The 23,796-nt window shown below is 53.4% G+C and overlaps 1 protein-coding gene across 1 annotated transcript; it reads left to right on the top strand.

Annotated features, from left to right (window-relative positions):
* The first annotated feature begins 3,513 nt into the window (after positions 1-3,513).
* On the top strand, positions 3,514-16,421 carry WNT10A (Wnt family member 10A). Its single transcript, XM_003784944.2, has 4 exons — positions 3,514-4,040; positions 5,067-5,329; positions 12,932-13,311; positions 15,543-16,421. The coding sequence occupies exons 1-4, from the start codon at positions 3,928-3,930 to the stop codon at positions 16,038-16,040; spliced, it is 1,254 nt and encodes a 417-aa protein (XP_003784992.1). The 5' UTR covers positions 3,514-3,927; the 3' UTR covers positions 16,041-16,421.
* The last annotated feature ends 7,375 nt before the right edge of the window (positions 16,422-23,796 follow it).

Here is a 23,796-nt window from a genome sequence, read left to right as displayed (position 1 = left end):
GGGTGATGCTGGATATCTTCCTCCATGATGCCACAGAGGGAAACTGGAGAAGCCGCATGAATTGACATAATCCTAAGGAAGGTAGAAGGAATTCAGAGGAAGTAGTATGGTACAGTGAAAAATGCCTGACTTTGGTCAAGTCAATTAACCTGTCTGAGCTTCAATCTTTCTATCATGAAATATGGGTGCCTGATTTTCATACATTGTGAGAGTACACTTCGGTTTTTAAACTGTTAGTCATGTAGTCATCGTCCATCATTTGTGATCGAGCCTGGCAGGAGTCTAGGAACTGCTTTCTATGCCATGGTCCAGCAGGCACCACTGGGACTATTTGCCTTGTCCTCTTTGAGCTCAGAGACCGACCTGTGCTCTCATAGTGCTGCCTTGGGAAGGGGCTGGAAGCAGAGCTCAGAGTGCCCCCATCGCTGGCCTCCCCCCTTGCTCACCCAGCTGCTTAGCCCCAGGCAGTCTAAGCCATCAAGGTCCCCTGCTGGCTGGGTAGTGGGGAACATGTGGAACAGGGGAAATAGGGGAAAAGAGCACAGAAGCACCGCAGATGTGTGTGACCACATCAGGAACAGGAGGAAGGCAAGCAGATGGGTGAGGAAGCTGGGTAGAAGGCTAGATTAGCCTGAGGCCAAGGACTCGGGAAACATTTCCCTTTCCCTACAATAACCAAACATATTAGGAGTTTGGGGGATGAAGCAGCAGGCTGTTCCCCCTTACCTTGCTCGGTAGGGAGGTGATCCCTAAGACCTGGGTAACAGGGGAAAGGGCCCCCCATTGGGCTGGGGCTCTTTCTTTCTCTTCTTCACCAATACAGACTTCAGCTAAGCATCAGGACTGAGCCAAGGCTAGACTGGGCTAGGCTGGGGCCGTGAGGGTCCCACCTGTTCCCACCCTGGTGCCTCCCTCGGCCCTCCTTCCTTGCAACCTCTTCCAGAGCTGCCACAGCTGGAACCATTCTCCAAGCCGCCTTTCATCCCTCATGCTCCCCCACCCCAGTGGCCCCTGTAATTGTGGTCTTGGGCTGTGGCTGCGGGGGTTGGGGCTGGGCTAAGGGCCAGGGCAGGGGCAGGGCCAGGGCCAGGGCCAGGGCCAGGGCGGGTTCTGGAGACTGCTGATAGGGCTTGGCCATAGTGTGGGTCATATGGGGCTGAGGACCTAGCTGCGGACACTTTCTCTGGGCCTTATCCATATACATGCCCAGGCTCTGTGCATACCTATACCCTCCACTCTCTGGACTAAGGAGAAGTGCCTCAGACTTGGGCACTCCTAGACCCTCATGACATCAAGCCAGAACTATGCTTGAGTGCAAGCCTTGGGTATCATTATTTGCCTTCTGGGTTTTCAAAGAATAGGTCTTTTCTGTCTCCATTACACCTCTATGTTTTATGAAAAGTTGAGTGTGGGAGCAAAGAGATCCTCCTCCCTTGTTAGGAGTTGGAAGGAAAAATATCAGCTGTTTAACTAAATTAGCCACATTGCTCAAAGGTGGGCCCTACCAAAATCACTTGGGATATTGGTTAGAAATGCAGAATCCCAGGCCTTCTCCCCGGAAAGGATGATTCAGCTGTGTGGGGCCTGGAATCACTATTTCCCACAATGGCTTCCTCCAGGGAATACATATGATGCCTTAAGCGTGGGAATTGCTAGTGTGAGCACTAGACAGGGAGCAAGGAGGTCTGCGACTGGATTATGAACCCCTCTCTGTGTCATATTTGGCCTGTTCTGAATACTTTCTAGGCCTCAGTTTTCCCAACAGCCAATGAGAACATGGCTCTTCGGCTTGCTGGTGCCCTTTCTCATTCTGGGCTCTTGCCTCTGTCCTATGCGGAGTCTGGTCTTACCTTGTCCCTACCCATGCCCTTCCCTACTCATGTCCCTTCCTCTGCAGCATGTTGGGGAAGAGTAGGGAGGGCAGGGGGCAGCTGGGGTCAAACAAGGCTCTGGCTGAGGCAGTCTGCTTCCTGCCCCCGGCTGTTTTCCGGCTGTCCAGCCAGACTACTCTCCCCCACTGCCCCACCCCCACCCCCAGCAGCCTCAAGCCCTTAATTCCTGACAGCTGCGGTAGCTGCCGGCCGAGATGGGGGAAAGGAGGGGGAAGATGCCGTCAGCCTGCTGTTGTTCAGGCTGCCCCCACCACCTGACAGTCTGGGGACAAGGAAGGCCCCACCCCTCTCCTCCAATTCCCCAGGGATGGGCAATTCCAGGAATGGGCCCCTTTTGTCTCTGAGCCCAGAGGCTCCATTACAGTTCTGTCCCTAAGCCAGAAGGGGCTCTCTTCAGAGAAAGGGGGCCCTGGGGTGGGAGGGATGTGTGGGTGTGGAGAGGGAGGCTTGTGCCCATTTTACAGAGGAGGATGCTGAGGCCACATTAAGAGTAGGATTCACTGTCAGGGCCAGGTTAGAACTAGACACAGAAGGTGAGCATTTTCTTTCTACCCTTTGACTCTCAGGCCTTGGCCTGGACCTAGCTTACTTGCCCCACATTGAGGAGGGGCCCAGTGTTTACCTGGGATGTGTGGACAGGAAAGGATCCCAGAAAGGAGTAGGCCTGAGCTAGGAGGCCAGTGTTGGGGCACTCCTAGAGGACCATGTGCAGGTGGGGCCGGGGTAAGACTCAGAGCATCCTCAGGCACAAGCAAGCATCCCTGGCTGTACTGGGAGTCAGGAAAACTGGATTTGATTACAGTTCTTTCACTAATTTGCTGTGTGACTTTAAGAAAGATATAACCCTCTCTGAGCCTCAGGGAGAGTTTCTTGTTAAATAAAAGGGGGTTCATTAAGATGACCTCTTCCAGGATTAAAAGGTTCTCTAATCCCCCTCCCAGGGTGTACCACACCAAGGTGCTCCAATTCCAAACAAGCATTTACTAGAGGCCTGAGGTGATGCTTTTGCCTTCATTGGCTCACTGACCAGATGAGGTGGACCTCGTTAACCTCATTTCACACAGGGCACAGGGTGTCTCAATGAGCAGGAGGCACCTGTTTAAGGTCACTTAGCAAAAGAAAGAGCCAGAGGCTACCAAACCCCTTTGCAGGACCCCGACCCTGCCTTACATGCTAGGCAGACCGAGAGGCAGTACCTCCTCAGGTGGAGGAGGCCAGCAGAGGGGCCAGCCCTCCCCAGAGCCCCTGCAGGTGTGTGTGTTGGAGTGGGGTTGGGTGGGGGCACTCCCCGGCAGCTGCGTCTCTACCAGGCACACACACTTGCAGTAACGCCTTCCCCACACAAACCTGCGCCCTGTGCACATGCATCTCCCTGAGCACACGCCCACGGACCCCAGCACCTCTCCTTCTCCGCCCTCAGTACAGTGGCTCCCACCCCCAGTCGCGAGAGGACGGACGCGGTGGCCTTGGGACGTATACGCGCCTCCACACCCCTAGTCGTGACGTCACGTGGGGTAGAGCCCTGAGACACTAAATGGGGGTTGGGGGGGAGGAAAGGGGAGGCGGCAGAGTTCCCTGAGCTGGGACAGTCAGTCACTTTCCAGGCGGTGGGACCCGGCACAGACAGTGCCGCGCCTCCCCAACCCCCCCCACCCCGTCCGCCTCGCACGCCCTCGGAAGCGCAGGCTCCCTGGCACCTCGGCCTCGCGTCCCCAGCCCGCTGCACCTCCGGGCCCCCCTTATCCTCGAGAGGCACAGGGAGTTGTCGAAGGGGGGCCTCGGGAAATTCCCCGGACCCCTGTGCCAGGAGGTGCCCGGTTCGCCCGCTCTCACCACCCCCCCCCGAGGGCGGTGCCCGGGGGCGCTGCCCCATGGAGCTGGGAGGCGGGCGCCGTCTGCTTTGGGAGACCTGACCCGAGTTGGAGCCGTGTGTGGCAGCGCCCCTACCCCAGCCGATCATGCGCCGCCGCCCCTGGCTCGCCAGTCCTACCGGGCTGTGAGCCCCCCACTTCCAGCCTGTCACGGCCTGTGCGCCATGGGCAGCGCCCACCCTCACCCCTGGCTGCGGCTCCGACCCCGGCCCCAGCCGCGGCCGGCGCTCTGGGCGCTCCTGTTCTTCCTACTACTGCTGGCTGCTGCCGTGCCCAGGTGAGCCTTCACCTCATGCTCCGCCTCCTGGAGAGCTGAGACCCTGGGGGGTGGAAGGGGCTTGTGGTGCTCCTGCCTGGGCAAAAGACCCTGGAAAGAGGGAGGGACAGGGTCCCAGGGAAGTACTGGTTCCAAACGAAAGACAGTGAGCGCCCTCACAGGAGTGAGTTGGACTGGTGACAGGATATACGCAGTCTAGGGAGTCAGGGCAGTGCCCAGTAGAGTGATGGCAACAAGGGGAGCTGTATGTGGGAGGAACAAGTGCCAACTTAGGGTCTTTGCCACGCTGGGGGAATGCACTCTCAACCCAGGAGTAAGCTCAAGTTGCCTGGCTCCACCTTGCAGGTTGCCCCCTGGAAGGGGCAGGAGTTGGGGGGCTTGAAGCAGGTAGCCCAGGAGGGGTTAGTGAGAGACTGGAAGGGCTCTGAGTATGTGTGTGCGTTTGTGTGTTTGTAAGATCAAGTAAGCCCTTTATCCCAGCAAGATGTGTAAGTAAACAGCAGTTTATATATTTGTGTGTATGTGACTATGAGAGTTCATGGGTCAATGAATGTTAAGATGAACTCATGTGCTAATATGAGTGTCTTTGTGTGTGCCTGTAACTATGACCAATGCAGTGTGCCTGTGAATAAGTGTTTCTGGGTCTGTATGTCCACCACAATGTGTGCAGATGTGTGTCTGCATGAATATGACCATCTGAAATGTCTTTGGGACTTGGCTCTTGGGGGACCCCTGTGTACACGAGCATCTGTGCCTGGATATGTACTTATGAAATGCTGTGTGTTTGGGCACAGCAGATGTGTGTGCATTTACATGTTTACCTGTGTGGGTGTGCCATTGAGTGGGTTGTTTTGGAGGGACAAAAGTAAGGAGGTCAAGGAAAAAAGAATATTTAAGAATGCAGATGGGCCCAACCTTCAGAAGTGGGGGTTGGAACAGAGTGATTACGGCCTTGGGACAGAGTGTGTTGTTAGATGGGGCCCTCCTGGCCCCCCAAAACACCCACCCCACCCCACATGCCTGCAGGTCAGCACCCAACGATATCCTGGGCCTCCGCCTCCCCCCGGAGCCTGTGCTGAACGCCAACACAGTGTGCCTGACATTGCCAGGCCTGAGCCGGCGGCAGATGGAGGTGTGTGTGCGTCACCCTGATGTGGCTGCCTCAGCCATCCAGGGCATCCAGATTGCCATCCATGAGTGCCAACACCAGTTCCGGGACCAGCGGTGGAACTGCTCTAGTCTTGAGACTCGAAACAAGATCCCATATGAGAGTCCCATCTTCAGCAGAGGTAGCTGCCCCTCACTCTTGCCCCTCTGTCTCCCTACCTGCCCCATCCCAAACCTCTACCCCCCAATCTAGCCATCCCTAATGAACACCCTCAAGCTGGTAACACCCTCTCCCATGTGTGCATCTGTAAGCCCTGCTGCTCTTCTGTCTCTTTCTGATCTCAGAAAGGTCATGGGAACATAAAAATGGGGCAGGTGTGGCTCCAGGCTGGGCTGTGTGGACTAAGGGTGGCAGATCCCATGCCTAAAAACTGGACTTCTGGGTCACTCTGCTCTATCACTGACACCACATATCTCCAGGCCTAGGAAATAACTATATCTGTTACCTGCCTCTACTTAGTAAACTACACTTAGGATGGAGATCCTGTGAGGAAGAACCCAGAATCAGCCCAAGAAATGCTTGGAAACTTTTCTGCCAATGGTGCAGGTGGGGGAAGCCTGGGCAGGCAAAATGTCTTTGCTTCTGCAGAAGCTATTACTGGTGGGGTACACCACCAGCCTCTGTGTCATCCTCTGCCACTCCTGAAAAACTCTGAATCAGAGACACTCATTGTGTGGGCCTGTGCATGGTGGCTCCCATCCCATAGGCCTGACAGCTCTGTGATCTCCATTTCCCTCACGGCTCAGAGAAGTTGAAGCTCACTTCCTATCCTCTCTACAGAATTCTGGGTGACCCAGGGCCTACCCTGACAATCCCTGGAGTGGCTTGGGCTGAAAATGGCAGGATGTTCCATCACTCACTTCCACTTACAACCACCTCCTGGCCTGCTTGGTATCTTAGGCCTTGACTCAGGTCTTCAGGAAAGATGGGGGCCCTACATGGATAGACCTAGCTGGGTATCTATGTGTTCTCCCAGCTGCTTGAATGGGATGGGGACCTCATGGCCCTGGTTCCTTGGGACTTGTCCAATTCTCAGTTGGCAGGCAGCAGGTGGGGTACCCCTGTACCCTGTAGCCTTGGGTCCCCGGGCTTCTGGAGGAATCGAGGTCTAATGTACCTCAACTTTGGAAAGTACTTAGAAGGCCAGAGCCTTTCCCTTTCACCAGGACCCCGGTTGCATTCTGTGGGCCCCCAAATCTGGGGCCACCCCAGCCTCCCCCAAGCCAGCCACAGGCCGCCTGCCCCGCCTCCGCGCGCTCCTTTCTCCCTCCCCCGCGTGCCCGGGGCGCTGTTTCTACCCGGGCCGAGCCCAGCCCGACGCGTGTGGCGGCATGCAGCCGCGAACTAATCCCCGCGGGCCGCGGCAGACGGCTCCTGGCCCCAGCCGCGCTGCTCACAGAGAGGACGCCCCCACCCTGTCCCGCGCTCCCGCCCTGCGCGTCCTGCGGCAATCCGCACCTCTTCAGCGGTACAGGAGCGGCTGCCGGACCCGGCCACCCGCCTGCCCCATCCGGACCGCAAGACCCTCCCGTCCCCTCCCTGGCGCGCGCTGACACAAAGTGACAGGCCTCGGCATCATTCAAGCCGCGGTCGAAACCTGCCAGCGCTCACCGCTGCCGCGCACTCGCTCCAACCCTTCGGGTTTCTAGGTCACCCACGGTCCCGACAGCCCCGTTTCCCTCTGAGGCCCTCGGGTCCCCGGAGAGAACTCTTGCAGCTCTTGCCTTGGTTTCTTCTCACTGGGGACTTGGATAGGCGCTGAGGTTCTCATCCTTGCCGCTTGGAGTTAGGCAAGGCAAGGCAAGCTTTTTATCTCTCCTCAGTCTCGGTGTCCCCTCTGGTCCTCCTGTTCCCTCTGGACTGAGTGAACCCAGGCGGCCTAATTTGCTCACCTTGTCAGGCCTGTGTGGCCAGCTGAAGGACCTGGGGTCTTTGAAGCTTGGGGGCAAGTTTGGAGCGGTGCAACCCCGCAGGGTTGGCGGGGTGCCAGGCACTCCTGGGTTCACCTGCAGTTTAATAAGTGGGAGGTGAGCTGGGGGGACGAGGTTAGGAGTGGAGAGGGGAGACTTGCTGAGGCTAGCCAGGGCAGGGAGGTACATCGGCGCCGCACCGGGAGGGTTGGGACAGCGGCTCCTGGGCTCTGGCAATAGGTTGCTCCTTCCTCGGCCTCAGAACACCACCCTACCTCTGTGGCTTCTGCTCCTCCTAACCCTACTGAGACATCTCACACCTCTTCTACCTCACCCTCCTGAGAGGAGACTCTGGGCTTCTGGAAAGAAATCTGCTACTCCCCTTCCCCACTGGCTACCACTGCACTTCTCTCCCACACCGTATCCTGGTTCACCCTCCTCCAGGGTTATTTTCTGGTCCCTCTTGGCCTATCTCCTGGGCAACTAGCCAAATCTGAGTCCCACAAGGCTACTCTTGGTACAAGAGTCTCCCCTTTTTTCAAACTATAGATTGTCCTTTGTGGGGCTTCAGTTTCCCCCAAGTGGAATATCAGGGTGTTGACTCTTTTTCTGACCCAGGTTACTAATGGGGTTCTCGTAAAAGAGGATTCTGCCACATATAAATTTCAGAGACTATTGGGGGTGGGGGAGGTAGTCTCTTGGGCCTTCCTTAATGTCACATAATTGTCCTGATATCTTCCTTGAGATGGGTTGGGCTGGAAGGATGCAGGTCTGATAAATGAGGGAGGGGTAAGTGCTTGAGCATTTGGAGTGGACAAGCCTGGGAAAGGGAGGCATATAATGGGGCTTTACCTAGCCAAGCAGAGGACTGCTGGTGGGAGGAAGGGATGGTGTCTCCCAGGGGCTAGAGAGGGTCAGAAAAAGCTGTGGGAGGTCCCAAAGCCCTTGCTGGCTGCTTTGCCCACAGCTCAGGGGCAGCAATGATCCAAGTGCCAATAGCACTGTTATCCCAGCTTTTTGTACTAAGGACCCAGATTGTTTGTACCTGGGTTAGGTGCTAGGTAGAACATGTTAGAGGGGAGCCCTTCACTGTGCGAAAAGAGAAAGGCTTCCATCTGTCTTGGGATGTGGGGACAAGAGGGAAATTTGAGGAAGGAACTACTGGGGGCTGGGCTCAGGCCAGTGAAAGGGACATGAGAGGTCAGGGAGAGGCTTGAGAGAGGAGTGAAGTTGATTCAAAAAGTGGGCCTGTCCCAAGGATCTCCCACACAACATAGGCACTGCTTCCCTAAGTCTCAAACCCATTTGGAATGGATGGAAAGGGGGACTGGGAGGCCTTATGGCCTACAGCTGGGCTTCTAGCCCAGGGGAAATCAGCAGTTCAAATGTCCAGATCTGCTCTCCACAGCCCTGACTCATTCTTCTCCCACCTACCTTTTATATTCACTTTCAGGGAATCTTGGTTTTATGCCTAGGCCTCCAGGGCTTGGAGTGGTTATCAGATGGGGAAACTGAGGCACAGGGGCTCATATCCCAGGATCACCTAGGGTCCTATTTTTTAAATGTCACTCAATAAATTAGCCCATAAATATCAAGCACCTGTTATGTGTTGGGCACTGTAGCACTTCATTTATGCTTTAGGATCCTCAAACGGTACCCATTCAGGAGGTTGTATTATTTGTATTATTATCCTTATTTTAGAAACGAAGCTAAGAGAGGTTGGATAATTTGCCATTAGTCACACAGCTTAAAAGTGAGCCCTCAAGCCAGGACTTGAATGCAGGCCAGCTACTTTATAGCTTGCACCCAATTCCCTGTTATACCATCGCCCAAGCCGCAAGGGCGGTGTGAACTCCCACCGTGTACCATAGGGGCGTTCTCAAAGAAACAATACTGACACACACACACACACACACACAACCCTACCCCCATTTTTTCAAGCGTGTGGCTCCATTCAATGTCACACCTAAGTGTTCCCACATGCACACTAATATCTCTCTCTCTCTCCATCCAGGCACACAAGCATGCACAGAATATTTGCATGGAAGGAATGGAGACCAGACCTCTTTCCTTTACTCTCTCTTTGACTTGAATGGGCAGGGCTCAAGCTTCTCAAACTCCTCCTAGTTCCCACTGGCTCCTAAATTGTCTCTCCTCCCCTGCCCTCCAAACCTCCTCCCCCAGCCCCTTCCTGGCTGTTTGGCTGTGGCCTGTAACAGCAGCTGACTCCACTTAGATGCTGGCAGTCCCTGTCCCAGATCAAAGGCAGGGCGGCTAATTGTGCGTCTTAACGAGGGCCCCCCCTTCTGCTCTGGGCAGCCCAGCTGGCCATGGCCCCACCCCTCTCCCTCTCCAGCTGGCCAGATGGCACAGTGCCTGCGTCTGCCCCAGACAGTCGGGGCCAGGACTGAAACTGGGGCCCTGAACAGGAGCTGGGGGCAGACCCAGTGGGATGGACTTCTCTGAGGCCTGGATGCTTGGAGCAGAGGGTGGCCACACAGGCTGTGCCTGATCACCTCTACACGTGGCTGTGACAGCTGTCAGAGGCCATGGGGTGGTGTAGGGGAATATGTCCTTAGCTGCATGAGGTAGGAGTATTTTCTGCAGGCTGTGGGCTACATTTCTCCAGATTCCTCTAGGTCCACACTTGAATGTGAAAGCCTGGAGGATAGTAGTTGGCCCTGCACAACCACCATCTGCACCAGACCCTTGTTCTTTTCTGTTGCCATGTATAGGCAAGGCCATAGAATCTTGGGCTGCCTGAGTTCCTTACTCTGCAGTAGGACTCCCTTAGAGCAGAAAGTTGTCAGGCCTGAGAGCTGGGAGAGCTGGGTCTGGGTCCAGCTTCATAATCCCTCTGACCTTGGGCTTTCCCCCTTTGCAAAATGTGTGTGCGTGTGTGTGTGTTTGGTGGTGGTGGTGTGTGGGGTGGCGGTGATTTCTGAGGCTCAGGTTCCTCCGACAGTCTGAGTATTTCCATGTGTCCTAGGAGCAGGCTGATGATTCCTCCAGCATAAAAGAAGTGCTTAGAGTTCCATGGGGGAAAAAGCAAGGGATAAATATAGGGTGTTCTTCCCAGGTACTTGGGTCCACCCTCATTCCCTTGGGCCCCATTTCCCCAAAGCAGTTTCCACTCCTCTGCAGCTCCTGCTAATTCCTAGTATCCTCAGTGAAAGCTCCAGCCCAATCCCTGTTCCCTCCTGTCTGTTCATAGCTGGGTTCCTATGAAAAAAAAGATACTGAGATTCCATGACCTGGAAAAAGAATACAGAGAGGAAGAGTTTGCTTTCATGGGCCTCTGGTGGCCCAAATGATCTATTCTAGGATGGATCATGAGCTTCTGGGCTCTGTCTCTGATCATGAAACAAAAAACAATGGCTTGAAACATAGCAGAAGTGAATGAAGTCTGACAGCAGGAAGAACTTAATAACTAAAGTCCATGTAGTACTTACTATGAGTGAGGCACTATTCTAAGCACTTTAAATCTACTACCTTGTCTGGGCATGGTAGCTCATGGCCTGTAATCCTAGCTTTGGGAGGCAGGGTAGGAGATTCCCCTGAGGGTAGAAGTTGGTGACCAACCTGAGCAACATAGTGAGACTCTTTTGAAAGAAAGAAAGAAAGAAAAAGAAAAGAAAAAAGAAAAATTAGCTAGGAGTGGTGGTACCTTGTCTGTAGTCCCAATTACTGGGGAGGCTGAGGCAGGAGGACTGTGGGAACCCAGAAGGTGGAGGTGTGGTGAGCTATGATGATGCCATGGCTCTCTTCCTAGGGTGACAGAGTGAGACCCTTATCTTAAAAAGTTTTTTTGTTTGTTTTTTATTAAGTCATTTATTCTTGGAACACTGAGGCAGAGGTAGATAACCACATTATTTTGCAGATGAGGAAACAGGCATAGGGAGGTTAAGTCACTTGCTCAAGGTCACATAGCTATTAACAGCCAGTAAGTAGAAGAGCCAAAATTTGAACCTAGGCACTCTGGCTTCAGTGATATACTTCTTAACTACTAAATAGCTTGTCTAATTTTTTTCTTTTGGCTTGGGCAGGGAGGGGAGGACAGGGCTCTGTGATGCAGGGAGGTAAGGATTAGGAGTAGGATTGGGGCTCAGCACCCATAGCACAGTGGTTGCCACGCCAGCCACATACACTGAGGGTGGCAGGTTTGAACCCTGCCCAGGCTAGCTAAAGAACAATGACAACTGCAACAAAAGATAGCTGGGTGCAGTGATGGGCACCTGTAGTCCCAGCTACTTGGGAGGCTGAGGCAAGAGAATTGCTTAAGCCCAAGAGTTGGAGGTTGCTGTGAGCTGTGACGCTGCAGCACTCTAACAAGGGGGACATAGTGAGACTCTGTCTCAACAACAACAACAGAAAAAGGAGTAGGATTGGGCTAGGACCTCTGTCCAGTCCTGGTTGGCTCTTTGGGGTCTATGAAACTTCTGAGAAAACGTCCTTCTAGTCTTTTCAATTTTTAAATTTTACTTATTTTTAAATTTCAGATTAATATGAGGGTACCAACCATTAGATGATATAATTTGCACTTGAAAGGTTAAAGTCAGAGTTGTAGCTATGTCCTGCATCCAGGTCTTTCCAGCCTTGATGGTGGAAGGACACAGAGGTTTTGTTTCATCTGACTCTCTGCTTCCTCCAAGGCCATCCTGGCCAGATTTTGGCCTTCTCCCACAGGGGCCCATGGCAGGGTGGATTCTCTTCCCTGTGTGGGAGATATTCTTGCTCCCTTCTTTTTTCATTGCCTGCTCTCTCTCTGGGGTCCAGAGGCTGGTCAGAGACTTACCAGAACTTTCTTCTAGGTTAGTCCTTTCTCAGACACAGGATAAGCAAGAGGTAGGTTGTAGGTCCAAGAACTGGACCCTCCTCTACAAGTTGTCTTCTGCCTGCCATAGATCATTCCTAGAAGATGGCTCAGGCCAGCATGCCTAGTAAGACGGCAGTGTGGACTAGTCAGTGGCCAGGCCAGCTCAGCCACAGTACTTGAAAGTGGCTGAGTTAGGTGGGTCTTTGTGCCTCCTGAGCATCTAGTGGAAGGTGTCTGCCTCAGCCTGCCTGTCCCTCTCAATGTCCAACACTACTGTATGCCAGACCCTGTGTAGGGTTCTGGTCTTACCTCTAACATCCCTAAAACATTCCTTTAAGCCGACAGATAGACCACAGGCAAGGAGACTGGGTAGTGCCCATTTCTGAGCAGCCTTCCAGGATGTCCTGCAGACAAGGAAGGGGGAGCTCTGCTGATTCATATCTCTGCCATTGGTGGGGGTTTCTGTGCTGGACCTAAGGTGGGCAAAGACCAGGCAGACAATCTTGGGGCAGGAGGTGTTAAGAGCCAAGATCTCCTCTTCTTTCCCTTCCTGCTCATCGTCATCCCAAATCCTAGGAGACATCACTGCCACTGGCAAGTTATTCTTTAGGTTAAATTTTGCCTTCTTTCTGCAGGCTTATTTTAAAATTGCAAATAGCACCAAAGGAGGTAATAGATGAAGTCTCCAATCTTAAAAAAGCATGTATTCACCAGGTACTTTCTGCCCCACAGGAGAGGATGCAAACACAAATTCTGAGCCTACTAAAGGTGATGTTAATGAAAAGTGCAAAAAGAAAAGGGCTATCAACCTGCCTCCCTAGACCTAGCTTCTGGCATGGTTTCTGGTCTTCTTTGGGTCTGTACTCTTGTACCAGACTCTCCCCAACTCTGGGCCGCAGTTTATCCCTGGCATGACAAGAAGGTTGGGCAGGGTGGGCAGAGAAATGGTCTGTCGAGGCTCCTTCAGAGTCAATGCTTTCTGGGTCTCTAACCGCAGGATTCCGAGAGAGCGCTTTCGCCTACGCCATTGCAGCAGCTGGTGTGGTGCACGCTGTGTCCAACGCGTGTGCCCTCGGCAAATTGCAGGCGTGCGGCTGCGATGCATCACGGCGCGGGGACGAGGAGGCCTTTCGTCGGAAACTGCACCGCCTGCAGTTGGATGCGCTGCAGCGCGGTAAAGGTCTGAGCCACGGCGTCCCAGAGCACCCAGCCCTGCCCCCAGCCAGTCCCGGTCTGCAGGACTCCTGGGAGTGGGGCGGCTGCAGCCCCGACGTGGGCTTTGGGGAGCGCTTCTCTAAGGACTTTCTAGACTCCCGGGAGCCTCACAAAGACATCCACGCACGCATGAGGCTTCACAACAACCGAGTCGGGAGGCAGGTAAGAGCCCCGCCCCCTAGGCCGCTTAAAGCCCGGCCTGTGGCTCGCCCTCCCCCAAGCTTACCTCTCTTCTGGGGACTGTTCCCCCACCTCTGCAGCCTTCTAATTCAGTCAGCAAACATTTATGAGTACTTACTGTACATCAGGTCCTAGGCCAGGGGGAAGGGATGAAATAGTCCGCCCAGCAACCTGCTCCTCCCACTTCCACCAAGTAAGGGTGTCACCAGAGAAAGTGGCATTTAGCACCTTAGGACTCTAGGTCTGGCGCTGCCACCTATTTCCTCTAGAGTGAGGAGGTTGAATAGATCACCCATTCTCAATTCTGATTTTCCATAATTGGGTGATCTCTACCAGCCTTTCAGGACAGTCTAGAATGAGAGATTCCTGTAGTGAGGGGAGCTAAGTGAGGGTTCTCAGGACTACTGTGAGAATGTGTTACTATTGCCTTCTTTGTCCCTTGCCCTCAAATGCTTATGTCACCTCAAAGGTCATTCATTAAAAATAAGTTAAAGAAATAAACAGAAGAAGAAAGTAATGATAGCCTGCATTTATTGAGTGCTTACTATGTGTTAGGCACTGTCCCGAGCAGTTTCCTACATATGAACCTATTCAATCCTTACAACTACCTATGAGGTGGGGACTATTACTAACCTTAGGTTTAAGTGAGGAAAGTGAGGAGCAGATTGACCAAGAAGCTTGCCCAAGCTGATGCAATTAGTGAGAAAGTGGTAGAGGCAGGATTCATTTGCAGGTAGTTGAGGTCTGAGCCTGTGCTCTTTTGTTCTACATTGTCAGCCTACTCTCTGATGCCCCGTTGGCCCTCATGGTAGCTCAGCACCTTCCTTTTCTGGCCATCCATTCTCATCCCTTCTCTTGACCCTCCCCAGCCAGCTTAGGTCTTGTTACTGGCTTCCTGTCACTCCTCTTTCTCTTGGCCTCTTAGCCCATGACGATTTCATCTTCCTCCACAAAGACTCTAAGCTGATTTAACAATTCCCATCTTGATGTAGAGGCAGGGTAAACCGAGGCACACTGGCCCTCACATTATGTCCAGCTCCCACACAGCCTGCCCTGTCCATGCAGCTCTGTTCCCAAGCTTTGCCCCCATCCTAGCTCATACCATTGTGCCTCCTCCTCCTCTCCTTCCTCCTCCTCTAGTTAAACTGGCTAATTAATGGCTGCTGCCTGTGGGAAGCAGATGTTCTGGAGCTGTTGGCTTAGGGAGGCATTGGGCTGGTTCCCACATGGTCCTGTCACCACAGGCTGCACATATAAGCTGCAGAGTCCTTTAAGACATGGAGGGCAGGGTCCCCCTCTGGGGGCCCTATTGCTCTCCTTGTCTGAGGGTGTGATTTTGGAGTGAAGTGGGTGAAAGGAGGATGTGGCCAACTTCCTCCCAGGTCTCTGGTGAGGATAATGCCAAGGTGGTGGGGGTTTTTTGTTGTTGTTTGTTTAGCAGGCCTGGGTTCAGAGCATGTGGCCAGCGCCCTAACCACTGAACTACAGGCACCCTCCAAGGTGTTCTTTGGGAGGAACAGTTTCAGGCTGACTGGGGGTGGGTAGGCTATGTCCGCATAATCAACTACCTTGGAGGCCTGGGGATCCTTTCCACTTTCACTGGGCTCTCTCTGGCTTCTATTATGGATTCAGGTAGAACTTTGGCTCCTGTTGGTGCTCACTTCCTAGGAGGTACCCCGACATTTAGTATAGGGCAGAGAATTAAGCTCCAGCCAGTATTTGGTGGTGGTGGTGGGGGACAGTCTATTCAGCTCCTGTGCACTCTCCTTTGACTCCCCACAAAAGATAGGCAGGACCAGAGGTTGGGAAGAGTGTAGACCCAGGCCTTCTTAGACTCACAGCATATCCCACTCACAGCTTGGAATAAGGCCAGAGGCTTTGGGGCTGGGATGTAGTGGGCCAGCACCTGCCTGCTCCTGGACCCTACCCCAGGGATGGAAGGAGAGGGAATTTCCCTGACGATGTGGGATCTCCCCTCAGGAAGCAAGAGCTCCAGCCCCAAGGGCCCCCTGCAGCTGCGGAGGAAAGCTGGCAGGAGTGGAGGGGCGCCGGAAGGAGGGAATTCCCCCAGGGCCTGGCCTGGTGGGAGGCGGGTGGGAGAGGCAGAAGAGCAGGTACAGTTCTGACTGCGTGGCTCTGGGTTCCCTGTTTCACGATGGGAGTAGGTTCAGCGTTGGTAGTGGGGCTGGCCCTCATAGTGCCTCCCTCCGCAGGCAGTGATGGAGAACATGCGGCGGAAGTGCAAGTGCCATGGCACGTCAGGCAGCTGCCAGCTCAAGACATGCTGGCAGGTAACGCCAGAGTTCCGCGCGGTGGGGGCGCTGCTGCGCAGCCGCTTCCACCGCGCCACGCTCATCCGGCCGCACAACCGCAACGGCGGCCAGCTGGAGCCCGGCCCCGCGGGGGCACCCTCGCCAGCCCCGGGCGCTCCCGGGCAGCGCCGCCGGGCCAGCCCCGCTGACCTGGTCTACTTTGAGAAGTCGCCCGACTTCTGCGAGCGCGAGCCGCGCCTAGACTCCGCAGGCACCGTAGGCCGCCTGTGCAACAAGAGCAGCACCGGCCCGGATGGCTGTGGCAACATGTGCTGTGGCCGTGGCCACAACATCCTGCGCCAAACGCGCAGCGAACGCTGTCATTGTCGCTTCCACTGGTGCTGCTTCGTGGTCTGCGAAGAGTGCCGCATCACCGAGTGGGTCAGCGTCTGCAAGTGAGCGGCTCAGGGTTCCCTGAGCAAGGTTCCATTCCTTGAGCCTGCGGTCTACGGTTTTCAATCCTGGTCAGGCAGCATCACTTTGGTTCCGAGGAGAGGAAGTCGGACCGCGTGATCTTATAGGACCCTCCTGGCTCTGAGAGTCTGCAATCACAGGACAGTCTGGGCCTGCCTGAACCATAGCCCTCACCTCTGTGAGCTCTAGGACTTATTGGCCTCCCCCCACAGTTGGACTGGGGTTTGCCCCCACACCTCGGAGGCAAGTGTCAGCAGACTCCCCTTTTCCTGGAGCAGGGGGAGAATGAATGGAAGCTGATGGGCAGGAAGATTAAAGGAAGAAATGGACATTATTGAGCTGAAGTTATTCTATAAAGTCCCCAGATACCTTCCCACTGGCCTCTGCCTTTGCCATGTCCCTCATCGTCCATTTGAGAAATATTTATTTTGCGCTCTTTGTGGCACTGTAGGGGAGGGGGATAAGAGGCACTGGGGATACAGATGTGAATAAGAGAGACACAACACCTGTCCTCTTGGAGATTATATTCTTGCTGAGGGGATGGACAATAAACAAGTAAATACACAAAGAAGGTTATTTTAGACAATTCTATGTGAAAGTAGACTGCTGGGTGGACAGTGATTTGTGGGGAGTGGGCTCCTCAGATAAAGCCAGTGGTCAGGGAAGGCCTCTGAGTTGTGATACTCATGGTGAGCCCTGCACCCAGGGAAGGAGAGCCATGCTGACTGAGGGTAAGGGCTTTCCAGCCATGTGACTGCAAAAGCTCTGAGGTAAGAAAGATCTCTGTCTAGTTGGAGGAACAGCAAAGAGGCCATTGTTATTGGGTTGAAGAAATTGAGGGGCAGATCAATGGCAGAGGAACTTAGAGGGAGGGCAAAGGCCAAGGTAAGAGGTTGGGAGTTCATTTATGCAAAATGGGAACTTTCAGAGAGTTTTAATAAGGGGTGTGCCCTGGTCTGATTCCCACATGGATTGCTTATGGGGAACTGGCTGACGGGGGAGACAAGGTGGGTGACAGCTGGAAAGTCACTGAGGAGGCTACAACCATCCTCCAAACCAGAGATGGGGCCTGAACTGGAGGGAAGCAGTGGGGATGTCAAGAAGGGGCTGGATCTGGAGTCCGTGGTGCCAGAGCACTAACCGCCCACCTTGTGTCTGAGTCCTCTGCCACAAGCCAGGACGAGTGGCCATGCCCAGCAGCAACTGCGGCAGAGACAGGAGGCACAGAGAGGAGTAATCCTGGGCAAGACCCAGCTCAACCCAGCCCAGCGCCCCAGGGAGCAGGTGGGGCCAGGAGGTGCGGCTGGGAAGAGGGTGGCGGGGGAGGGCCTGGAGACTCACTGTCTGGATTCTGGTCTCTCTGAGTCCAGGCAGGAGAGGCAGGGTATGTAGGTAAGGCTGGGGGTGGGGCAGAAACATCCTTCCTAGGCCTCTTGTGTCTCCAGATCCCCATGTCAGGGTGCCCTTTAGCAGGTCAATAGTCATTTCCCACATTCATGTTTCCACAAGGACACTGCCGAGCTGGTAGTTTGGGTCCAGTGTTGTATTCTCCTTGGCTCTCAGATCTGAAATTTTTCTTGAACAGACTTTTCTTTTTCTGAGACAGAGTCTCACTTTGTCACCCTTGGTAGAGTGCTGTGGTGTCACAGCTCACAGCAACCTCATACTCTTGGGCTCAAGAGATTCCCGTGCCTCAACCTCGCTCTGGCTCAGACTGGTCTCTGACTTGTGAGCTCAGTCAATCCACCTGCCTCGGCCTCCCAGAGTGCGAGGATTATAGGCATGAGCCACTGCACCTGGCCTTCTGGAACAGACCTTTCAAGAGAATGATGGTGAAGAGGGATGTGGGCAGGGAAGGAACACTTCACCTACTTGGTCCAGACCTCCTGCTGCTCACACCTGGGGATTCTGCTGTCTGCTTCAGTTTATGGCCAAATGACACCTCTCTTGATGACCCAGAGAAAGACAAAGACTTTTTCCTTCCCCCAGTTGCTGGCCTGCACACACCCTCATATTTCCCAGCCCCTATCCCACATCTCCTTATCTCTGCGTAGGAGTGACAAGGAAAGGAGGCTGTCAAGGTGATGCACTCCTGTAAGCCCACCAGCTGGGAGATTTGCCCCCACTGGTTTGCTTTCAGCTTCCTTCCCTCCAATTGCTTGCATCCCAGCAGCTCCCAGACATGTCCGTAGCAGCATGCTCTTCCAAATGAGAAGAGCTCTCTGCTGGCTTTGTATAGGACAGGGTTTCTCTCCCCATCCCCCAAAAGACAGCCTCACAGGCAGGCGTGTGAGAGTCCCCCAGGAGGAGGGGTGAGGAGCAGCCAGACACACCTGCCTCATTCCTTTCCTCTTGTTCACCCAGGAGAGAGCTGTGGGGGCTGGCTTTTCCACCCCAGGGAGAAGGAGAGGAGGGGTGGAGGAAATGGAGGCCTGTGGAGGGGTGCTCACACATCCAGCAGTTCTGTCCACTGCAGCATTAGCCTTGGCCTCACCCTTCTCTGCCTTTCAGGCTTAAGGAGGATAGAGCTGGGGGAGGGGAGAACAAAGATGACAGAGAATCTGGTTGGGATAATAAGGTACGGTAGGAGCAGCAACTGCAGAGGTGCTGCCACTAGAGGGAGGGGTGGCTGGTAGGGAGGAGCAGGGGGCTGGACACTGAGTTGCAGGGGAGGGGGCATGTTCTAGTGAGTCAAGTTTTTTGATCTGATACATGCTAACCAGACTTGTGAAGGAGGGAAGAAAAAGTTGGGGAAAGAACAAACATGGTGTCTGGGCCAGAAGCTGACTAGAGTCTGGGATCAAAGCTGGACCCCACAATTGAAAAATGGTGCATGGGACTGGGTGAAAGCCCTAAATTAGGGAGATGTGGAGGTAATGAGGAATGGGAAAATGGGGTCCAAGAGCCACTGGGCTGAAGGGTGAGGAAGGGATCAAAGAGCTTATCGGAAATAGGGGATATGGGTTGAAATAAAGTGGGCGGGTGGAGTTTAGATGGGAGGAAGAATTTGCCAATAGCTTGGGAAGAACCAAGGGTGATTTGGAAACAGGAACAGAAGGTAGCCAGAGATCATTCAGAGGAGGAGAGAACTTCCCCCACTACCAACGCCTTTCACCTCATGGACACTAGGGTACTTCTTTGTAGGCTGAGGGCTAGATGGCCTTGATCTAGTTTCTCACCCACAGGGGGAACTTTCACAGTTCCAAATGTACCTTTGAAAACCCCTCCCAACTTTTTTTCTGACCCTGAGGCTTTGGGAAAAGATGCCTGTATTTTGATCCTACCTCAAACAGGCATCTTCTCCCTGACCCTTAACCCCACCACTGTCTTCCTGATCTGATCTGTCCTCCACCTTTATTCTCCCTCCTTCCTCCTACTTCTTCCTCCTGCAAAGAGGTAACTTTCTTTCCCCGAATTAATGCGCCCCCAGTTAGTCCCTGGTAGTGGGGCTTCCACGTTGGAGCATGGCCAGCCCCTAGTCGCGGACCCCTCCTCCCTCGCCCCCCCCTTCTAATGTGGTTGCCGGCAGCTGCCTGCGGTCGCCCCAGCTCCTGCGCTCAAGGCACAGGGACTTTCCAACTGGGGAAAAAATGACTTAATGAGAGTGGGAGCCGGGGGCGGGAGGGACAGGTCCCTGTAATCACCGCTCTGCTGTGGGGCCTGTGCGCCTCCTGGCCCTTCCCTGGCTTCCTGCTGCCAGCACTCCCCTCAGGCTCTGCTGGGGGGCGGGGAAGCAGGCTGGCGACAGGGGGATCCCTTTTTAGGTTCTAGACTCTTTGGGGCCCTCCAGCTGCCTTTCTCCCTAGAGTCGTCATGCATGGAAGCGGGGAGGCTCTATAGTTTCTCTCTGGACCTGTCCTTGAAGTTGTAGGGGCACAACTCAGGTCTCTCGCCGGATACTCTGCGGGTGGGTTAGAGGGATGAGGGACCTTAAGGAGAGCCGGTTGCCACTTCGCGGCTGCGCGCTTCCAAATGCCTTCGGTTGCTATGGCAACCAGCGCAGCCGAGGTGTGTCCTCAGGGCTGGGAGGCGCCCGCCCCCCCCCCGCCTTTCTTGCAGCCAGCGGGGCCAGGCCGGGCCGCTGCGGTGCGCGGGGGTGGGGGTGTGCCGTTACCATGGCAAGGGTGCGCTAGGAGGGCACATTCTTCACCAGGGTGGGAGCGACCTGGGGATACAAGAAGGGAGGTTACGGGGGAGGCAGAATGGGGAGGGGGGAGGAGTCTCGGACCAGACGAACTAGGGAATCTGGGGTTTGGGTGGGGAATTTTGAATCTGTTACCCTCACCTCCCTAGGTCTCCCGAGGCATTCTGCTCCTCCCCCCATCCCCCGCACTCTTGCTGCAACCTTTCCCCAATCCTGTTTCCGGGAAAGGGATCCCCACTACCGACCCAAAGGCCTTTTAGTTTCCTCCGAAGCCGGGCCTGCGGAGCTAAAGGGCAGATCCCTTCCTTCTTCAGTGAAGATGCAGCCCAGAACGTGGGCCAAAGCCCTGCAAAGCCTCTCGCCCGCCCCTGAGTCTTCCGCCAGGTCGGGTCTGCGCTGCCAATTACAGCAGTGCGCAGCGATTTGATAAAGCCCGGTGGAGCCTGGGGAGCTGCTGAGGAGTGGAGGGGCAGCAGACAGGTCAAGAGGGCGGGGTCCCTTGGGTGGTCCCTGGCCCCAGGCTCCTTATTTGGAGCTTCGGGCAGGCCCTGTAACCCAGCTTCTCCACTCCAGACGATTTGGGGAGAAAAGATTTACTGAGTTTCTGCCCTACAGTGCCTCAGTTTCTCACTCCTCAAATGCACACTGCACTCAGGGCAGAAAGAGCGCTGGAAGGATGTGTGTGTGTGTGTGTGTGTGTGTGTGTGTGCATGTGCGCGCGCTGGAGCGTTTGGAGTCAAGGGCTGGGTTCTCAAAAAGTTCAAGGTCCTCAAGGCAAGCTCTCTTTCCCGCCACAGACTGCCAAGTGGGTCTCTCCTGGCTCCAGTCCCCAAGCCCCACTCCCGCCCGAGGGACCCATCTCATTCTTGCTGAGCCAGCCCCAGGGCCTCTACCAGGCTTTACTGAACTTTTGCGGGAATCAGAAAACAGCGCCTCCTCTGGGTAGGAGACTCCTCCCTTCTGCCCAACAAGGGAAGGCAATCTGGGAGTCGGCAGAGCAGCAACGGTGGAGTCTTTCTGCCACCCTTGCCTGCCCATTTTGCTCTCCCCCCACCAGCCTGTGGGTCTACAGGGTCTTGAGTAGAGCTTTACGCCGCAGTCCACATCTGGCCGACATCTGGGAGCCGCCCACCGCGAACTGCTGAGGACACAGCACCCTCTGTTGGTACCAAGCAGCGGCGCACCAGCTTGGGTACCTGGACCGCGCGCAGTTGCCACTGGCTTGGAGTCTCGCTCTAGTCTGAGTGGGTGCTCTACCCATCCGGTGCCCTTGGCCCTTAGGTCTGCCCTCGCGTGGATCGCAAATCCGAGTCCACAGGCTTTTTGCTCTTTGCTGGCCACGGCCTTACTGACCCTCTTTCCTCTGTCTCTGTGTGCTTAAAACCGTGCCCAACGATCTAGCTGTCCCCCGACCTCCCATCTTCTCTAGTGGTCTGAGCAACCTCTGCAGGTTCTGCAGCACGAGCTCACCACGCCCAAAGTATATGTCCTAAAATAGAAATGGTTACATAAGTCACCGCCCATGTGCTCAATGGAATTCCTCTCCGCGTCCTTAAAAATGAGGCAATTGAAGTATATTTAGTTACTGAGACTTGCTCTACATTGGGGGAGGAGAGTGTATGCAAGATACAAAATAGCACAGGACAGGGTCTCTTTTTTACTGCAACAAAAATTTATAGATGTGATTTGCATTTTAAAATAGGCATCAAAATGTTAACAAATTGTTTTTTGGATAGTGGGAGTATAGGTGTTTTAAATTTGTCCTCTGTTTCTCTGAACTTTTCATTTGTCTAAAATGAACATGTATTATTTGTGCACCATAATAATTCCATATAAGAATAACTTGGCCCAGCTCGGCGCCTGTCACTCAAAGTGGCTAAGGCGCCAGCCACGTACACCCAAGGTGGTGGGTTTGAATCCAGCCCGGACTCGCCAAACAACAATGATGGCTACAATCAAAAAATAGCCGGGCGTTGTGGCGGGCACCTGTGGTCCCAGCTACTTGGGAGGCTGAGGCAGGAGACTCGCTTGAGCCCTGGAGTGGGAGGTTGCTGTGAGCTGAGATGCCACAGCACTCTACCCAGGGGGACAGCTTGAGGCTCCTGTCTCAAAAAAAAAAAAAAAAAAAGAATAATTTGGCCCAAAATGTGAGCATCAAATTATTAAAATATCATCAGAATACACTTAATTTCAGAAGGAACCCTTAAAAAACTAGCTATTGGGAGACCTGTCCTCCTGAGAAGAGCTAATATCATTATGTCACTGGAATTTTCTTTTTGAAAGTGTAATGGTTCGTAGTGAGAACAGGTTTCCAACCTCTGAATCTTAGGGCTCAGAGAAGCCAAGAAGTTGTTAGCTGCTTCCACCATATGTACATCCAGTGTTGTCTGTGAATGGACTAACTGATTTATTTTCTATTTTATGGCAAATAGTATGAAGATGCTGCTGTGATTCATGACAGAACTTTTTAAAATAGTTCAATACCCTTTTCTTATTCTTCATTCTCTTGGGTCATTTTGCAACTCTACAGATAATTCACTGCCCTCTCTCTGCTTAGGCATATGCAACTCTTCATGGTCAGTGACTGCTTTTGCATTGCCTGGTCTTCCTCTCACTCTCCACTGCCTAGGGATTCCACTCACTCTTTCCTTGTCTTTTTCCTTTGAAATAATTCAGAGGAACAGAAAAATTACAATAATAGTACAAAGAACTTCCTCCTTCTCTGAACAACTTGTGAGTTGCCTACATGATACTCCATTACTCCTTGATACTTTAGTGTATATAAGGACATTCTCCTTCCACCTAACCAGATGGGCATAATCAGAAAATTAACACTGATACATTAGTACTATTTAATTCTCAGGTGTTACTGAACTTTCATCAGTTGGCCTAGTGGAATCCTTTATAACAGAAACATCCAGTCCAGAATTATTCATTGCATTTAGTTGTCATGTCTTTCCAGTCTCCTTCCTTCTGAGACACTGCCTAAGCCTTTCCCTTACTTTCATGACCAGGACAATTTAGAAGACCACAGACTTGTTGTATTGCAAAGATACTTCAATTTGGGTTGATCTGTTGTTTTCTCATGATTAGATTTGGGTGATGTATCTTTGGCAGTTATATTACAGATGTTGAGGGTTTTCCTCCTTGCTTCATTATTTATTTGGGTGCTCAAAATCTGTCATATTTGGTCCAGCTGCCTACCTGGCTTCCATCTCTGTAATTCTTTGGGCACTTGTCCACCTTCTGGCACAGCAAGATGTTCCAGGCTCATCTTGTACTTTTTCTTTGCCCATTCCCAGGATCAGCCATTTCTCCAAGGGACCTTTAGTTCTTTTAAGGGAGAATGATATGTAGAAGTCAAGATCTGAGTCCTGGATGTGCTCATTGTTCTTGGGGGCTCTCTGGACAGTGCAAGGAAATATATCTATTATTATACACATGTATATTGTCTGTCCCAAAAGTATCCAGCCGTTCCATATTACATGGCTGGATACTTTCTGAACAGCCTTCATAGATATCTACATCTATCTATCTATCTCAGTGGTTCTCAACCTTCCTAAGGCCGCAATGTATTTTAATTGTTAAGGAGGGGCC

The sequence above is a fragment of the Otolemur garnettii genome, unplaced genomic scaffold (genome assembly GCF_000181295.1).
Source record: "Otolemur garnettii isolate 467f Iridium unplaced genomic scaffold, OtoGar3 scaffold00013, whole genome shotgun sequence".
NCBI classification, from domain to species: Eukaryota; Metazoa; Chordata; class Mammalia; order Primates; family Galagidae; genus Otolemur; species Otolemur garnettii.
This window is presented reverse-complemented; position numbering and strand designations above follow the sequence as displayed.

Excerpts from the sequence above, each read along its gene's own strand:
- WNT10A (XM_003784944.2), top strand. The coding sequence starts at position 3,928 with ATGGGCAGCGCCCACCCTCACCCCTGGCTGCGGCTCCGACCCCGGCCC. Across the intron at positions 5,330-12,931 it reads GAGTCCCATCTTCAGCAGAG|GATTCCGAGAGAGCGCTTTC; the intron begins GTAGCTGCCCCT and ends CTCTAACCGCAG. Across the intron at positions 13,312-15,542 it reads ACAACCGAGTCGGGAGGCAG|GCAGTGATGGAGAACATGCG; the intron begins GTAAGAGCCCCG and ends CTCCCTCCGCAG.